The following is an 18,553-nucleotide window of genomic DNA, read 5'->3' as shown; positions in this document are numbered from 1 at the left end:
AAAATAAACTGTATTTAAACACATTTTTAATATAAAAATTATTAAAAAGTTATATTTTTATATTATATTTAACAAATAAGTTAGTGTGAGATATGTAAATCTATCTTTACAGAATAAGTCCAATTTAAATCTTGATGGTTGTCATGTCGAGTCTAATAAGTCCAATTTACGGAACTGCGTTCCCATCATGTGTATTGACTCAATTCCTCTAATAATTTTACTTTTATTGCCTTCTAGAAACCGAATTTAATGAATCAAGGATAGATATTTGTGAGCAAGTGCGCGAGAACAAAAAGAAAGAAATTAAGTTGGCTGGGTTGGTGGGAATTTGAAAAAGAAATGGTAAAAAAAAAAAAAAAAAAAACCTTTTATAATTTGCACAAGCCTCTTTTATTTATTTTTTTATTTTTACTGAAAGATGAAAAGTTATATCTAACAAATATAAACACAAATTTTAAGGGTATGTATTTAAAAATTGAAAATTGTTGATTAAAAATATATGTGAAAATACGGGTGAGTGAAAAAATGTATAAAAATATGTATAATGTTGTTTAAAAACTGAATATTGTTGTTTGAAAACACAAACTAAACACCTCCTAAGAAGCTTGAAAAATTCACTAGTAGGATAACCACGACAGTTTACCTAAACAGAGAGATTTTAACTTTAGGGTCACAGTTTTTTAAATAAATATCATATAATAAGCTAGGGGGCTGTCATAGCTACTATACCATATGTATAGAATTTGAATTTTAATATAAAGGATTTAAAAAAAAAAAAATCAAATATAATAGGGTGGGTCATGGCCAACTTGGCCTAATCTTGTTGGTAATGGAGAATGGAGATCTATATTAAACCAGTTGCCAATACCTGTCACTTTTTATTTTATCTTATTTATTTATTTGTTAACAAATCTACCTGTCACCTTTGGTGCTTATTCCCATTTGATCACCCAATATTCCCATGCAAAAATCAGGCCTTGTGTAATATTTGTGCCTTGCCAAGTATTGACTTTCTCACTTTATAAATTGTTATGGAATAACTTTTCAGTCACACACACACAAATGATAAATTACCGATTTTTTAGTAACACTTCTCTCTATACGTGTGAGCTGGTTTGAGTGGGTTGAATTTTTTTTTTTAAATAGAAGACACAGTAGAAACATTGATTGAATTTAAGACCTCTTATTTTGATAAAAAAATATTAAATTATTGATTGTTCAACTGTTAATTAATTAGGAAATTGTAAATTTAATCTTTTAATTATTTATATATAATTAAAAAATTTATTGATTATATATTTTTTTAAAGTGTCATCAATCATATTCATTAATATATCAACTTGTAAATCTTTAATAATAAAATTGATAGTAGTTTTGACCTTTTAATTTTTGCGTTTTTATTATCTTTGTATGCAAAACAGCCAACGGCAATTAATCATGCATGGAGAAAGAACATTTTTGTTCAAATTGTGGAAATTTTATGTGGCTGAATTGGTGTTAACTATATATTGACAGGGAATGATACTATTAACATTGTCGGTTTCACTGAATAGCCTAAAACCGCCTCCATGCAATGAAGTCATCGTGGGAAACTGTAAGAAAGCATCGACCTTACACCTTGCAGTGGTTTATGGTGCACTATATACCTTGGCCGTGGGAACAGGAGGAACCAAGCCAAACATCTCCACCATTGGTGCAGACCAATTTGATGAGTTTAACCCCAAAGAGATGGGTCATAAGCTTTCCTTCTGCAATTGGTGGATGTTCAGTATCTTCTTTGGGACCCTCTTTGCCAATACAGTTCTTGTGTATGTACAAGACAATGTAGGATGGACTTTAGGGTATGGGCTTCCAACCCTTGGACTAGCAATATCTATTGCCATCTTTGTGGCTGGCACACCCTTCTATAGACACAAGTTGCCCACAGGGAGTCCCTTCACAAGGATGTCAAGGGTTATAGTTGCTGCTATAAGGAAATGGAGGGTGACTATCCCTAATGATATTAAAGAGCTCTATGAGCTCGACTTGGAAGAGTATGAAAGGAAAGGAAAGTACAGGATTGATTCCACACCAACTATGAGGTATGTATTTCCTAAACGTTTACTTGTATCAATTGGCTACATTGTACAACTATTACAATGGAGAAGAAATTAAAGGCTCGCTTGTGAGAAAAAGAAAATAAGAGGAATGTATATAAACAAGACAAGAAAAGATAAAGTTGACCCTAAATTCTACCCTAACTCACTAATTAGGCGTTTATAAAAAACAAAGTAAAAAAAAAAAAAAAAACCTCACTAATTAGGTAAATTTTGATAGAGAGTTTACACATTAAGTATAATGACAAAACAAATTTTACAAATGGTGAAGTGACAAATTGTTATTGGTGTATGGTTTCAATGAAAGTGATTTTGCAGTAATATGCCAGTTTAACAAGTTGTGAAATTTGTTTTGTTTATAACATTGTTTGTTGAAGAGCTTAGCAGAATAAATAATCTGAACAATTTTGGCCATCCCTCCAACATAGTGAAAGTGACATTTTACATTAATCCTAAGTCTAGCTGTTGAGTTTAACCTATCCTAAACTTGATATGCAATAATCTTCTGCATTTGTCCTAATCTTACTTAATGTCGCACTCAATCAGCCTCCTTACCAAGGCATCTGTGAAAACCCGCTCAACGAATCCATGGATGCTGTGCACAGTTACACAAGTTGAGGAGACCAAACAAATGCTACGAATGATTCCCATCCTGGTTGCCACGTTTGTACCGAGCACAATGGTTGCTCAGACCAACACCCTTTTCGTCAAGCAAGGTACCACTCTTGATAGAGCCATGGGCAGCTTCAAAATCCCCCCTGCAAGTTTAGCTGGATTTGTAACCATTTCCATGCTTATCTCTGTGGTGCTCTATGACCGGTTCTTTGTCAGGATTATGCAAAAGTGGACTAAAAATCCTAGAGGTATCACTCTCCTTCAAAGAATGGGTATTGGGCTTGTCATCCACATTTTGATAATGACAGTCGCATCTCTAACAGAGAGATATAGACTTAGTGTGGCTAAGGAACATGGGCTAGTTGAAAATGGTGGACAAGTTCCTTTAACCATATTCATTTTGCTCCCTCAGTTCGTGCTTAAGGGAACAGCAGATGCATTTTTAGAGGTCGCCAAGATTGAGTTCTTCTATGACCAGGCACCAGAAAGCATGAAGAGTCTTGGGACTTCCTATTCCTTGACTACCCTAGGAATTGGAAACTTTCTGAGTAGTTTCCTTCTTTCAACAGTTTCCCACATAACCAAGGAGCATGGTCACCAAGGATGGATTCTAAACGATCTGAATGCTTCTCATCTTGACTATTATTATGCATTTTTTGCGGTACTGAACTTCCTAAACTTTATTTTCTTCTTGTTTGTAATTAAGTACTATGTGTATAGGGCTGAAGTTTCGGATTCTATAAAAGTGCTTACAGAAGAATTGAAGGGAATGACAGAGATTAGAGACTGATGGATGGAGAATAATAAAAATCATACAGAAGTCAAAGCTGATAGTCTACTTTCTGATAGTTCTATTAAACAATTAGCTATCTTTGTGGACAGGCTATTCCATATATTAGAGTTCCTATTGTTGTTATAGCTTTCGGGTGATGGTAGTTAAATATAGTGTATTTCTGATTTTCGTTTACCTGACTGGGGAGAATGTGTTGGAGAAATAATGCACTAACAGAATGTAATGTTCACACTTTGTTTAATAGAAAGAAGAATGAAATACAGTTGTCCGAATGACCACAAGTGTTTGTCTTGAACTCCCCACCTTTTGAATGTTGAAGTTTCTTTACTCATTATCAACATTTGTTAATAAATAGACTACTTCCAACGAGTTCAGACCTTCATCTTAGACCGGTTAATAATATGCAACTTAATAATTTTGATTGATGAATTTTCTTTATTCATCATCAACATTTGAATTTATACAAGACAAGAGTTTCAAGTAGATAACAATAAATATTAACTTCCTATAATCTATCAATAAAACTAATCTTAATCCACACTAATTTATTTAAATAAATAAAATATAGGCAAAAATGTAAAACTGACTCTCTAACTTTCACATTTTTTTCATTTCAGTCCTCTAACTTTCAGTTTTGTCATTTCAGTTCTCTAACTTTCAATTTTTGTCAATATAAGACTCCGCTAAAACCTCAGTTAGTAGTTGCTGTTAGAACCCCTGAAATGACGCCGTTTTACATTTTTTTTTTAAATTCAAAATTAAAAGAAAATAAGAAAAATCTAAAAAAATGAAAAGAAAAAGAAAAGATGGATAATAAGCCGACGAGGACTAAGACGGCGAGGACTCAGTTTGGGGGTTAGTTTGAGAGAGAGAGAGAGAGAGAGAGAGAGAGAGAGAGAGATTGAGTTGAGAGGGACTAAGATGGCAAGAACTCATACAGTAAAAGCATTTCCGGTGAGTAGATGCCAGAGGTGATTAAGTTATCTGATGGGGCAGCAGAGAAGTATGGGAGTAGATTGGTGTAGCTATCCACATGATACAAGGATGACTCATCGGGCTGCTGAAAATGTGAACCAAAACATGGATAAATTATATATCAGTTTTGTTTTGATTTCAAGGGAAGGGAAATGACGTCGTCGTTCCCCTTAATGTTTTTTTTTTTTTTTTTTCCCTTAGATTTTTCTAATTTTCTTTTAATTTCAAATTAAAAAAAATGTAAAACGGCGTCGTTTCAGGAGTTCCAATAGCAGCCATTAACTGAGTTTTAACGGAGTCCTGCAATGACAAAAATTGAAAGTTAGAAGCTTGAAATGACAAAAATGAAAGTTAGAGGGTCAATTTTGCATTTTTGCCTAAAATATATCTCCATTATTATTCATACTAATTAAAATAAAGGGTCCAGTTAATATATGCTCTTAGATTATACATTAATAATCTATTTTAGGAAAAAATTTATGGGGAATTAAAAAAGTTGTCACAAAAGTTTGACAGTTACAATTCTCGATAAAAAGTTTTCTAAAATGGTTTTCTAACATATGTTTTAAGGGCATACATTAGTAAAACCCTTAAAATAAATTACTCACATAACATTTATCTCCCCTAGAAAACGCCCTTGTTCTCAAGGGTCTTTCTCCTTTTTCTTTTTATTCTTCCTCCTCTTCCACAAAGTACTTCTCTTTAATTTCTAAAATGTCGGCCTTTTGGATTTGATATGCCTTCTTTTTTGCATTTTTCAATCCTTTTACTTTTGAACGATATGCATTTAGCTTTAGAAATAGGTTACAAGTTACAATCTTTTTATTGTTTTGTGAACGTACTTGTCCACTCTTTAAGACCTTGTTACTACTTGTTAGTTGCATGAACCTGCAATCGTTGAAAGCTTTTTATGTTTTTGTGATTGTAGTTTTCCTCCTTTGTGTTTTGGGACCCTCCATTGTTATCGTGCCTTTCATGGTTGTCCATTGCATAAGCCTGCAAGTTCTCCCTTTCTCTGTGTGATATGTGTAGAAAAGGCAATATGGTAGTCCATGAACATCCAAAGAAGTTTAATTAGTTTTGCAAGGGCTCCTTTTGACTTGGGGTTTTCTTTTTAGGGTATTTGCTGCAAGAAGAGACCAGGGAAGAAGAAATTCAAAAGGCACAAGCCGCACAACAAGAGAAGGAGAGATAAAAGCAGCTATGCCCAACCAAATGTTAACACTTGATAAAAATAGTAAAGTTAGGAACACAACAAAATTTCACAACATTTTCAAATTAGCCTATTCAACCTAAGGACCCATCATCATCATTTGCAATTTATAATTTTTAATTAAATTATAAATTATTTTTGGAATGTTGTGAAATTGTTGTGATTTTTGTTACGTTTATATATAGCAAGACTCCTTTGTACCTATATACAAGAAATTATTTAGTCTTTTAGGAGGACTACGTTAGCAATGCCTAATGGTCCACATGTAATAATATAATGCCATCTGTTCAATTTAATTGAGTGATCATTCATGCCACAATCCAAATAAAAAGTAAATTATATATTCACCATCAACCCCCACTCCTTATCTATGGTGCGATTGGTCCTCTAAAAATAAAAAATCACAGTAACATCAACATTTCAAAATCAATTATTTATATTAGGTTTAGCTAACTTTGGGGTTTCTATGCCCAGGCCTTCACAGCATCAAGATAGAAGAGAAGACAAAACCTAGGCATGGAAGGAGTATGATAGGTTTAGATATGGAATGGTGGCAACATCAAGTCCTTGTTTGCCCCTAAGGAAAAGTCTAGAATCACAAAACTTTTCACAACTTCTTGCCACAATTGTGATATAACAAAGTGTGATTGGTGAAGAAAAAATGGTGGGTCATTGTGAAAGTGATGGTTAACCATTCATAGTTTATGTGGGGGATAAGAGGATCAGGCCCAAGTTAATGGGCCGAACACCCACGAGAAGACTGTTTCACATCCGAAGAGAAGGATGCGGAGAATGCAAGGCCCAGGTTGGATTGGAATCCTCTTGGTAGGAGACCATCTCTGTCCGAGGAGGATATCTCCAGTCCGAGGAGGACATCTCCTGTCCGAGGAGGATGTTTTATTCTGATCTGATGTCGGAGACTAATTGAGTAGGGGAAAAGCCTGGTTGATTGTCCGAGGACTCCACCTGATCAAGATAAGCTCAAAGCATATTCATGAACGATAAGGATGAGGAAATATCTGAGGGAAAGGCTGCTGCCACCGTATTCAATGCATTACAACAGCTTTTCTGGCCGCATTTATGTGGAGAAGACCTTTGAACAGTGCCTCCTAACCTACCGCCACTCACACAGAGACGAAAAGAAGCTGCCTGACGTGACAGGTACTTGAGCAAGTTCATGGATGGGGAGCACGTGGACGATGGAGATGAGGGTGAGAGTGATTATATAATAGAGGGAGAGGGTTTGAAACAAACCATGAAATGTATGGAAACTGATCAATGAATAGTTGAAAGAGTGATAATCCTTTGTTGTTAATCCCTTGCCAACTCTAGTTCTTTGACCCATACTCTACAAATTAATTGTCTTTGGGTTTACGTAAAGAATTTGAACCCTACAGTTTATAATGTCAAAGTTGTGGCAAAAAAATTGTAGAATAATTTGTGATCTAACTATTCATGACGTGGCTTGGGGAGTAGGGCCGGCTCAATGGTATAAGCCATTGATGTGGCTGCCTAAGGCCCCAAATGAGAAAAAGGCCCCTAAATTTTAACCAATAGTATTAATTAAGCCAAAATATTAACCATTAAATAAAATAATATTTTCTTATCAAATGAAAAACAAATAAAGAAGAGAAAGAAATGCTATGTCCACAACATTTTTCACAATATTTTTACAAAAAATCTTAAAAACAAATTGTTAAAGGTTGTTATTGACAACAAAAAAATAATTTTAGTCGTAGGTTCAACTAGAAAACAAGAAGCAACTTAACACCTAAGATTTGTCATGAAAAATATTCTAAATATTGCATTTCTAAAAGAAAAAAGAACAGGAAGAAAGCAATTTATAAAAAAATTCACAACATTTTTCACAATAGTCAAGTTAGCAAACTTTTATTAGTTTTCAACTAGATTCATCGCTGACATCATACTTTTAATGACTACTACCAATCTGCCACATCAATAAATGTAAAAAGTTTTGTCAAATTTTTTTGTGTTTATAAAGTATTAAAAAAAAAAAATTATATGTGGTTCATGTTGATTAATAGTAATTTTATATATGAAACAAGATAATCAATTTTCGCCTTAAGCCCCCAAATGCATCAAGCCGCCCCTGTTGGGGAGTTTTGACTTTCCATAAGAGGATGAGTTGACTTACACTTGCAGAACATTCAGTAGTTCCTTCTTCAATGGTTTCCGTTTCCCCTCATTTTTTTTTTTTTTTAACATATATACTACTTTAATCCAGCCTAGCCTAACATGCATTGAACTTGAACATGCACTTATTGTCATGATGATGGACTATACATGACAACAGACCATAAAAGCTTGAATCTCTCCAATATTATACCTCAAATATAAGCAGTCCAGTTAATATACATGTATATATATATTCCAATATAAAATTTCTTTAACTCATATTCAATTTCTACAACTAGTTACCTTCTTGACTCAGTGAATGACACAAATGAAGATTGCTTCTACTACTGCAAACCAATTCGGCTAAGACTTAAGGTTCCTCTGGGAAGTAGTTGCTTTATTTACAAGTGTCAAGTGAAAGGAATTAATCTATATCCATGACAAATTGACAAGGGTTAATTAGCTATAGGGTTTGGGATCAATACAAAAATAGCCCAACTCTCTCTCTCTCTCTCTCTCTCTCTCTCTCTCTACGTGTGTGTGTGTGTATATATATATATATATATCTTTTATAGGCCAGCCACTTAATAAATAAAATGCTTTTTTTTTTTGGTTGATAAAAAAAGAAAAAACCAACTGGAACAGCCGGCAACACAAATGTAAAATATAGAACACATGGTGAAGTACATAAACAAAGATTGTTATTGAGGTTGTGAATGGTTCATGAAATCTACCCATTACCATTTATAATATTGTTGAAGGAATTCAGCATAAGCTAAAGGATTTTAGGAATATACAAGTCTCTCAAGTTCGATGACAAGGGAATCATCATGCACACATCTTACCTTTGCATGCTAGGAATTGTGCTGATTTTGTAGCTTGGATAGAGAAAAATCTCATCATTATTGAGTCAACTTTGGCTCAAGATGTATTGTTTTTATTTTCTTCTTAATAAAGTTACCATGTTTGCTATATATAAAAAATAAAGTACATAAACAAAGATCACTAGCCGTATGCTACCAGCCTAGCAGCAAGGTTGATTTCTAAGAACTGCAATACAAAGACACATAAGCAATATAATGCTCTGTTCTATACTGAATTGTATAAACATTTCATGCTTTCTACCCTAATCTTAAATTCCCATTGGATAGCTTTAATGATAGTCTCTTCACATTTGGTTCTGCCTTGAGGAATCACACCATTTCTATGTTGCCATAGATGATAATCTGTAGACCATAAAGCAGTTTTACAAGATTGTTTACCCTTAGTTAGCCTTCTCTGAAGTACTGCTGATTAATGAATTTTTTTTTTTGGTCAAACTATTATTATTTTCATCCATGAACGGTGTTAATGTTCATGAATTTCATCTTTTGACTTACGGAGCAGACACCATAAATATCTATATATATATATATATATAAATTCCATCTCTTAGTTATCAATAGTGTTAATTTTGCCCATGAAGTTTTGAAAATAGTTCAGCCATATTTGTCTTAACCCTTGTTCATATAATTATGCTTCCTTTGAACTTTTTGATCTTGTATTAGTAGGGATCAATATTAATTATATGTTTTTTTTTTTAATTAATAATTGGGAAGGAAGAATTTGAACTTAGATGTTTTTTTCAAAAACCCAAGAAGATTACACTTAAACTATAAGACTTAGTAAAATTAATTATAGAAAAATACTATGTTTACAATATTTTTACAATAAATCTTAAATAGCACGTTATTATTTGTTATTTATTGTTATTGGTATGCAAAAAAGTAATTTCAACAATGAGTTCACATTAAAACTAAAAAAAACTTACTATTTATAATTTTTTGTAAAAATATTACGAAAATATTATGTATCTTAACCCCCTTCTCTTAATTAGACGTTGAATCACTTGATTGGTAAACAGTATTTTTTTTTTTTTTTCAAATTAAAAAAAAGTGGAGGTAAGGATAACATTAACATAATTGTCACCTTTATGGCATCTAGTAGCTGTGGTATTCTAAAAAACAAAAATCTAGTAGCTGTGGTAGTCTGGTCCAAAAAGGAGCGCCACTTTAAAAAAGACGTCAAAAAATATGATTGCTGGGGAGGGTGTGAACCGGCCTTGTTGGTCAAAGTTTAATGGGTTGTTAGCTGTTACTTGTTATCGTGTGCTCCGTCTCTTTCAAATTCAAATATGGTCCACATCTCCAATTCTAAAGTCGCAAAGTTGACCATTCAAATATTGAATTCCCATGACTGTAGGAATACAATTCTACCAACCAATTATAAAAGTTCTACGATACACTTACCAATTATGATGTGAGTTGTGTTTAAATTTTAAGATAAATTTAAAATTTGATTATTTCATAAAAATAAAAAATTCATAATAAGTGATAAATTATGATTGATAAAATATATAAGTTTCAAAAACTCTTTATTGTCAAAAATTTCAAAATGTTTTATATATATATATATATATATCTCTTTCGTAAGTCTAAATCTTCTGTTTCAACTTATATGTTTTACTTTATACTCTACCAAACAAATCAAGCCATATATAAATTATTTATTAAACACAAGCAGACGGGTTAAACGAAGTCAATCTCCTCATCCTCCTAACTCAAGTTCCAAACCCAAAATAAATAAATAATCACAACTGACGCCTGATAGCACCATCATCAAAATATCCAGCCACCACCGGATTCCACCACCAAAATCACTGCTAGAGAAGACGACGAGGATGAATCTCGTTAACTACCAACTCCTATTTCGATACATCCAAAATAAATCACTGGACCACCACCCACGGTGGTGCATTGCAAAATTCTTTGCCTCTACAACATTCCAACACCAATGCCAGTGTTGGTGAAGAGAAAATTCTCAACCCCTACCCACGGTTGTCTTCTTGGCCAAAAACCCATCAACCTAAAAAAAAAAAAAAAGTCCAAAGCAAAGGATAGAAAGCAAAAAAGAAAACCCAAAGCAGAGGATAGAAAGTAAAGGAGCCCATCACTTAACTTTTGTTTTATACACCATAGAAAGCAAAGGAACCTACAAATCCCTTAAGTCCAAATTTGTAATGGATTCGGTTTCCTGTTTCCTTGTGAGGAACAATCTCACATGGGTTTTGCGTTCAAGAATTAACAAAAAAAAAAAAAAAAAAAAAAAAAAAAAGGTCAGCGGGAAGGCTTGATCATTGGGGCTTGCAAGCTCTGTTCTTTGCTGTGATATCACCCTCATCATCTTCTCCAACAGTGGCTTTGGTGGTGGAATCCGGTGGTGGCTGGGTATTTTGATTGCGGCGTTTTTTTTTTTTTGTTTAACTTTTTTTTAATTGAAAAAAAAAATTTACAATTTCTTAAATTACCAGCTAAAGTGAGTTCATGTATTAAATATATTGTATAGGAAGTTATACATCAATGAAGAGTAAGACATTCCTTATTTCTTGGGTAAAAGATTATTTTGATTCTTAAACTTTATCAAAAGTTTGTTTTTAGCCTTTAAATTTTAAAAAATTCTTTTTTCATCCTTAAACTTTGTAAAGAGCATCTTTAATAATTTAGAAAAAAAAAATAGGGATGAAAAAAAAACATTTTCAATAGTTTAGGGATGAAAAACAAACTTTTTGTAAAGTTTAAGGACATAAATAAAACATATATAAACTTTTCAATAGTTTAAGGACAAAAAATGAACTTCTTAAAATTTAAGGATGAAAATTTTTTTTTGATAAAGTTTAGGGACCAAAATAATAATTTACCCTTATTTCTTTTTCTATTTTTTTTTTATACAAAATAAAAATTTTACTCTAACCTAATCAAAATGTATATATGTGTAAAGCTATCTTTAGGAGACTTGAACCCCAACTCTTATCCCCTTAAGAACTTTGTATTTATAGAGTGACCATCATACCAAATGTGAGCAATGATTAATGTCATTTTTTTAAAAAGATGTAAAGAATATTGGCGTGCATACACCCCAACCCAATGAAATCAAAATAATTTTTTTTGTTGGTTTTGTTTTGTTTTTATTTATTTATTTATTTATTTTTGTTTTGAAACAAACATAAACACAAACAAACACATAAGGGAAAAAGAATGGAGTTCTAACCCCAAAGGCACACTAGAAACTCTATTGAAAAATCATGGTAAATTAATTTTAAGAAAGGGTTGGGTAAGTTATACTATACACAATATATATACTCTTTTAAGCAATGTGAGACAATTATCCATTTAAAAAAAAAAAAAAACAAAATACAAACACGCACAGCAAATTATTATATGTAGGAATTCCTTAATGGTGACTTTAAGATACTGACAAAATATTTCAAATTTAGAATTTTATGGAGATTATAAGGCCTTAAGAACCACACTTAGGCAACCCTTCCCAAACATTGAGCATGCAGAGATTGTACTAGTTCCTATCACATGGTTCCTTATTTTATAGGAAAATCCTAAAGAAACTACAAATCTTATTACATAAAACTTGCTGATTGAAGTGACAATAAATGTGATCGGTGAATTCAATCATACACATTATAAATGAATATTTGAATTACTTATTTATAATTAGTGATCTTAACACATTAATCTGTAAGATTAATGCAATAAAACTTGTACTAGTATTGCTCTTTTTTTAACATTTTTTTTAGAAGAATTTTTAAACATAAATTACTTTAATTAAGCCTAAAACTGAGCCGTTTATCCTAAAAAGAATTAAGCCTAACACCCTATCGTACGTCATGATAGGATAGACTATACATGACGAGTGATGACAGAGTAACGGACTATATAAGCTTTTTTTTTTCTTTGTGAGGAATTATATAAGGTAGAATCTCTCCATTATACCTCAATGTATGTACAATTGTGCAGGTTTCTTAAAAAAATAAAAAATAAAAAATAATGGCGCAAATATTAAAATATACTCATCTTGAAATGTGTGGTATTAGGAAAAAAAATTAGACAGAGTATTTTAGGTGGCGTTCTTTAAGTTCATATTTAAAGATTTAGTCATGTGGTTATTTAAATTAAAAATAAACTTCCATCTCATGAAGAAAAATTCACATGACAAAATATTAAGAGAGAAACTTAAAGAATAGCACCTAATTACTATACTTAAATTTTGCTCTTCATGGTAATACATACATATTACATACAAACTACATTGTCTTAAAAACTTGGATTCATTCTAGTAACATGTATAGTCAAGGATAAAATTACACCATGAAATGTAAGCATTCCATATAAATGTATATATTCCAATATAAAATTTGGTTAACTCATATTAAGTATAGTATAATATCAGTGATGGCTTTAGGATTATTTTTTAGGGGGGGTCAATAAGAAACATAAATTATACAAAATTTAAAACAAAATAAAACTTGAATACATTGACATCACAAAAACCAAAACCAAAAAAAAAAAAAACAAAAAAAAAAGAAAAGAAAAGAAAAGAAAGAAATACATAAAGTTTTATAATTGCTTTCTATGATATTTCATATATTGAAATTGTTAAATGATTTCTTTATTATCAATCGTATGAGCTACATCTTTTTCAATGTACACAACCAAGTAATTATACATCCATTGAACTATTGGATTTTTTTTTTTTCCCAGATTTTAAATCAAATTGGTTTTTTTTTTTAAATGCTATGATATTGTTAAGAGAATCATATTCAAACTTATTTTAGCTAGGCTTAATAAAAATTAATGATCAAGGTGTTCAAAATTTTATTTTAGGGAGGTCAATATATATATATATATATATAGTTTTTGTGTGTGTGTGTGTGGCCAGCAGCAGGTTCATTTGAACCCCCTGAGCTCCAAGTGGAGCCACCCATGTATAATATTATATGTTTATATATATAAAAATAAACTTATATTGTCTAAGATTAGATTGTATAAATTTGTAATTAAATTCAAAAGATATCAAATTATTATTGTAATTTAAAGATAGCATAAAGTAAATTATGCAATAAAAAAGTTGTTAAATCAAAATTTATAAGTTCATACATGAAAATCGTTTTTATCTAAGTAACTCAAATAATTTAATCTCTACTATTAATTATTTGAATAGACTTGTGAAGGGTAAATTTTTTGTTTATGTTGGTTACTATCTATGGGGAAAAGATAAATTAATTAAGTACCTTGCAAACAAGCTCAAACTATTCTACAAGGAAATGAACCAAACTTAAACAGTGTTAGCTCTAGGATATATTTTTAGGGGGGTCAGTAAGAAAATGTATTTTGGGTAAAAAAAAGAAGTGAATCTTGCAGTCTACATGATTTCTTTATTACAAAATTTTTCATAATACGTACTAGCAAGAGAATAAAAGATGAGAAGTACTACATCTAAAATAAATCACAACACTTTCCTAACAAATTTTAGGTTATAAGTTGTTATTAGTTCTAATTTAAACTCACTACTGAAATTACTTTTTTTTCCCTCATTAATAACAACTAGTAATAATTTGCCAATTAGACTTTATTATGAGAGTATTATGAACATAGCATTCATCATATAAGATAAACTATAAGTTCATTGCATATTGTTTATTAATATGATGAAGATAATAATTATTATTGCTAAGATTAAATCTTAGAAATCATCTATTATTTTTAAATACAATCAACATATGAATTATTGTTGTTAAGTGAACTCCAAGTGAGATCTAAATACAATAAACTTTTATGTATTAGTTTATTTCAAATTTGTTAAGATGTAAACGGTTTTTTTTTTAGATTTAAGGTGAAGAAATTTATACTTTTGTTGTTAGGCTTACTATTTTTTCCCCCATATTTTATATCATATTGGTTTGTTTGTTTGTTTGTTTGCTTTTGTGTGTGTGTGTGTGTGTTTAAAAAGACCAAGATATTGTCAAGATAATCATATTCAAATTTATTTAAGCTAGACTTAAAAAAAATTTAGGTGTAACAGGTTCAAAATTTATTTTAGGAGGATCAAATTAAAAAATTATATACAATTTTTTTTTTTTTGGGGCCCAGCTCAGGGGGTTCATTTGAACCCCCTGGACTAGAGCCGCCCATGAACTTAAACATGTTATATAGTTTGATAATTAATAGGTTTGAGGTTGTCTTGTGTTGTAAATAAAAGTATAAATCAATTCAAAAATTACAACACTAGATTTTATTCGACTCTTTTACAATCTTATTTTCTTCCACACGGCCAAGGGTACAAAAGAGCACCTTTCAGTTAAAAGCTATTAGAATGCTTCTATTTATTTATACCTTTTTTTAAAATTTTTTTTTTATAGATATGTTAGGATTTGAATCTATGACATTTGTTTCATAATAAATAATTTTTATTTTTAAGCCAAGATATCAATTGATTTTTAGTGTAGGCAAGATTCGAACATAGGTCTTTTATTTGACAGAAGAAACTTTGTCAATTGAGTTAATTAGAATCCACTATAAGAATTTTTTTTGATAGCTAGCATGTCTTAATGACAACTCGAGAAAAATCCACAGCCAAAGACAAAATTTTGGAGGGGGAAGTAAAAAATTAGGTCATTTACATTTTCCCATATATACTTTTTAGGCTAAAATGCAAAATTGACTCTCTAAGTTTCACCTTTTGTCATTTCAATTCTCTTAGTTTCAGTTTTATCATTTCAGCCCTCTAAATTTCAAGTTTTGTCAATTTAGTCCCCCGTTAGATTTCTGTTACGTACTGCTGTTTACTAATCAAAATGATGCCATTTTGATTTTTTTTTTTTAATAAATTTCTTAATTTAAAAAAACTAAAAAACATTAATTACCAAAAAATAAAAAAATAAAAAAAAGGTCTCAGTGAATGACACTATTCCCCTAGCCACTCTCTTTAGGATGGACCCAAGGAGCTCCTTTCCAAGCTTCGTTCATGGCGAACTACCAAGGTCAGTCGCTCTTCACTCCTCATCGGTCACTACCAACTGTCATTGCTTGGCGGTGGTTGTCTTTCTCTTAACTCAGTTCAACTAGGCCAATCTCCCTCTCTTTACATTTTCTCATCAAACCCTCATTGGAGTTCCAACCCACGCCTGGGCTATTGTGTTTGGTTGGTTTCAAAGTCTTTTGGACTTAGTGAACAACCCAGTTAAGCTCTCTCTCTAATTTGGTATGGTACATTGGATTCTTTCTCTCCAATCTAATATGGGTGTCCTCGGATTCTTTCTCTCTCTGATCTGATTTGGGTTTTCAAGTTCAGTTTTTAGTCAAATCTTTTCTTATTTTTGATTTTTTTTTTGTGAAAACCAAATGAACCACAAAAAAAGAAAAGCCCAAAAACATTGTTTCATTGTTGAATAAATAATCATTGTTTGTGGGTAGTGAAGTTGTAAATTGTATATGGTACTAATGGTTGATGTTAGATCATTGTTTGTTGAACTTTGTTTTGAATTTGTATATTGAAATTTTGGGTCCGTTTGGATGCCATTTTTGGTTGTAATCAATGTAAAGAAAATTTTTGTTGTTTGTGCAAGTGCTAGGTTTGTTGTGTGTTCTGAGATTTCTTAATTTTTTTTTTTAATTTAAATTAGTTTTTTTGCATTTTTTAAATATAAAAATCTAAAGAAAAAAAAAAAAAAGCACTTAATGGTATAGCATTAATAGAAGTTTGTGGAAGACTTGAATTGAAGCACTTTTGAAAGTTAGATGACTGAATTGACTGAAACCAAAGTTAGAGAATTAAAATGACAAAATGTGAAATTTAGAAGGTCAATTTTGCATTTTAACTTTTTTTTTTTTTTTTTTTGAAGAATTACATTTTAAGCCCTATATTTTTGAGGTTTAATAGGTTAATTATGAAGTTTCAAAATAATAAAATAAACCCAAATGGTTTAAAAAGTAAGAAATTAAACATTCAACGCACAATATTAAATTCCAAAATCCAAACCCAATGCTAAGGATTAATTTTTTACTTTTTTTTACTTTTAAGTTTAATTTATCACTTTTTAAATTTTAGGATTTAATTTGTATACCACCTAACTATATAGATGGGGTTAAATTACACCACTCTCTTTGGAAATTTGTTGAAAGGATACTTTCTTCAAACGTATTATGCAAATCTCAAAAGGAGAGCATTATGCACCATTTGGAAGAAATGTTATTTTATGTTTTTATTTATTTAATTTTAGTATAAGAGCATTCATATTAGGGGTGGCAATTTGTGTTCGCGTGTCGGGTTCATGTTGTATCGACTTATAAGTATTCCACTATATGGGTCAACCCTAACCCGATATATTTATTAAATAGATCAAGATTCCTCAACCCTAACACAATTCATTTATTAAATGGGTAAGTCGTGTTGACCTGTTTATTAGATTTTATCAAAAAAAAAAAAAAAAAACTAATTTTAGTATTAACCAAATTGATGTAAATTATAAAAAACCAAACAAATAAATATTTTTAATATAAAATTCAGAACTAATGAGTAATTGCATCACAAATAATCAATCATAATATGTTAAAGAAAATAAACCACAACAATTAATAAGTTTATATACCTAGGGTTTGAAGGGTATATTGGTAAAATATCATTTAATTAAACGGGTCAGATAGGTCTAACAGGTTTCATGTAATGGACACTAACCCAACCTGTTTATTAAACGGGTTAGTCATGTCAACCTGAATATGACACGAACCCATTAAGCCTCAATCCATAACCTACTAATTTTATGTCGTGTCATGTCAAGTTCGAGGGTCGTGTCCAGTTTTGCCACTCCTAAGTCATATAAGTTAGTGCAATACTTGTAAGGTTGAATTTAATCAACCATTTAATTGGCTTTATTCCGTGACCAATTTGCTTGTAATTTAGCACTTAGCAACCCTGTATTTAGGTGAGAAAATTGTAAGGGTAGTGTGTGAGAAGATGTGAAGAAAAGCTCAAGAGTGTACAAGAAAAACAGAGGCTCGCGACTAGGGCTCGCAGGTGGATCGCGACTGGCAAGCCGCGAAATGCAGGCACGTGAGAGGCACACTGGGAAGCTGAAGGGTTGTGCCAGCTGTCACGCTACAGGACAAAAGTTCCAGTCTGGCCAGGCCGTTACGTCGCGACTTAATTTCGCGACTTGGTCAAGCCGCGAGATCAAGTCGCCAACTTGCCCTATTTGGCAAAAACTGACGTTTTGCATTCCCTTCTCACCCTACTATATATACACCCTTATACCCATCATATTGAGAGAGCTTCCAGAGAGAATTTTGTGAGAGAAAACCCTAGAGAAAAACAAGATTGCCTCATCCCCAATTTTCATCTAAAGAGACTCTACAAATTCCTCTACTCTCTTCCTCTCCATTGTTATACCCTTGAGAGGTCATTTACCAAACCCTTATCTCACCACACCCACGTCTGTGAGAAGATCCATTTGGTGCTTAGGGAAGCAGTTTGGAAAGGAACCAATATACATTGGTTGATGCTATGGTCAAGTAGCGGAATCCGGTAAGCTAAAGAAGAAATAGGTTCGGCGTAACCTCGTTGGAGCAAGAAGCTTGGAGGGCTTAGGTACTTGGGTAGATTAGGCTTGGAGGGTCTTCTGCTGTTCATGTATCCCAACTATATTCTTTAGTGGATTTTATCACCGCTTGGAGGGCGGCGGAGAGATTTTATGCCGAGGACTTCGGTTTCCTCTTCGATAACACATCGTGTGTTGTCCGTGTGTTTGCATCTCTCTTTCCTTTATCTTTACCTTACATTTACTGTTGTGGATGTGTTTATATTTGGCATAGATTGTTTTATCAATTCTATTATAAGCTT

General features: G+C 31.7%; 1 protein-coding gene across 1 annotated transcript; it reads left to right on the top strand.

Annotated features, from left to right (window-relative positions):
• The first annotated feature begins 1,478 nt into the window (after positions 1-1,478).
• LOC112015174 (protein NRT1/ PTR FAMILY 5.2) lies at positions 1,479-3,776 on the top strand. The gene is made up of 2 exons (XM_024047541.2): positions 1,479-2,081; positions 2,643-3,776. Exons 1-2 carry the CDS (start codon positions 1,519-1,521, stop codon positions 3,499-3,501), a joined length of 1,422 nt encoding a protein of 473 aa, XP_023903309.2. The 5' UTR covers positions 1,479-1,518; the 3' UTR covers positions 3,502-3,776.
• Positions 3,777-18,553: the final 14,777 nt, after the last annotated feature.

The sequence above is a fragment of the Quercus suber genome, unplaced genomic scaffold, assembly GCF_002906115.3.
Source record: "Quercus suber isolate HL8 unplaced genomic scaffold, Cork oak 2.0 scaffold_10, whole genome shotgun sequence".
In the NCBI taxonomy this organism is placed as follows: Eukaryota; Viridiplantae; Streptophyta; class Magnoliopsida; order Fagales; family Fagaceae; genus Quercus; species Quercus suber.
The sequence above is the reverse complement of the archived record's forward strand: the minus strand, read 5'-3'. Positions and strand labels throughout refer to the sequence as shown.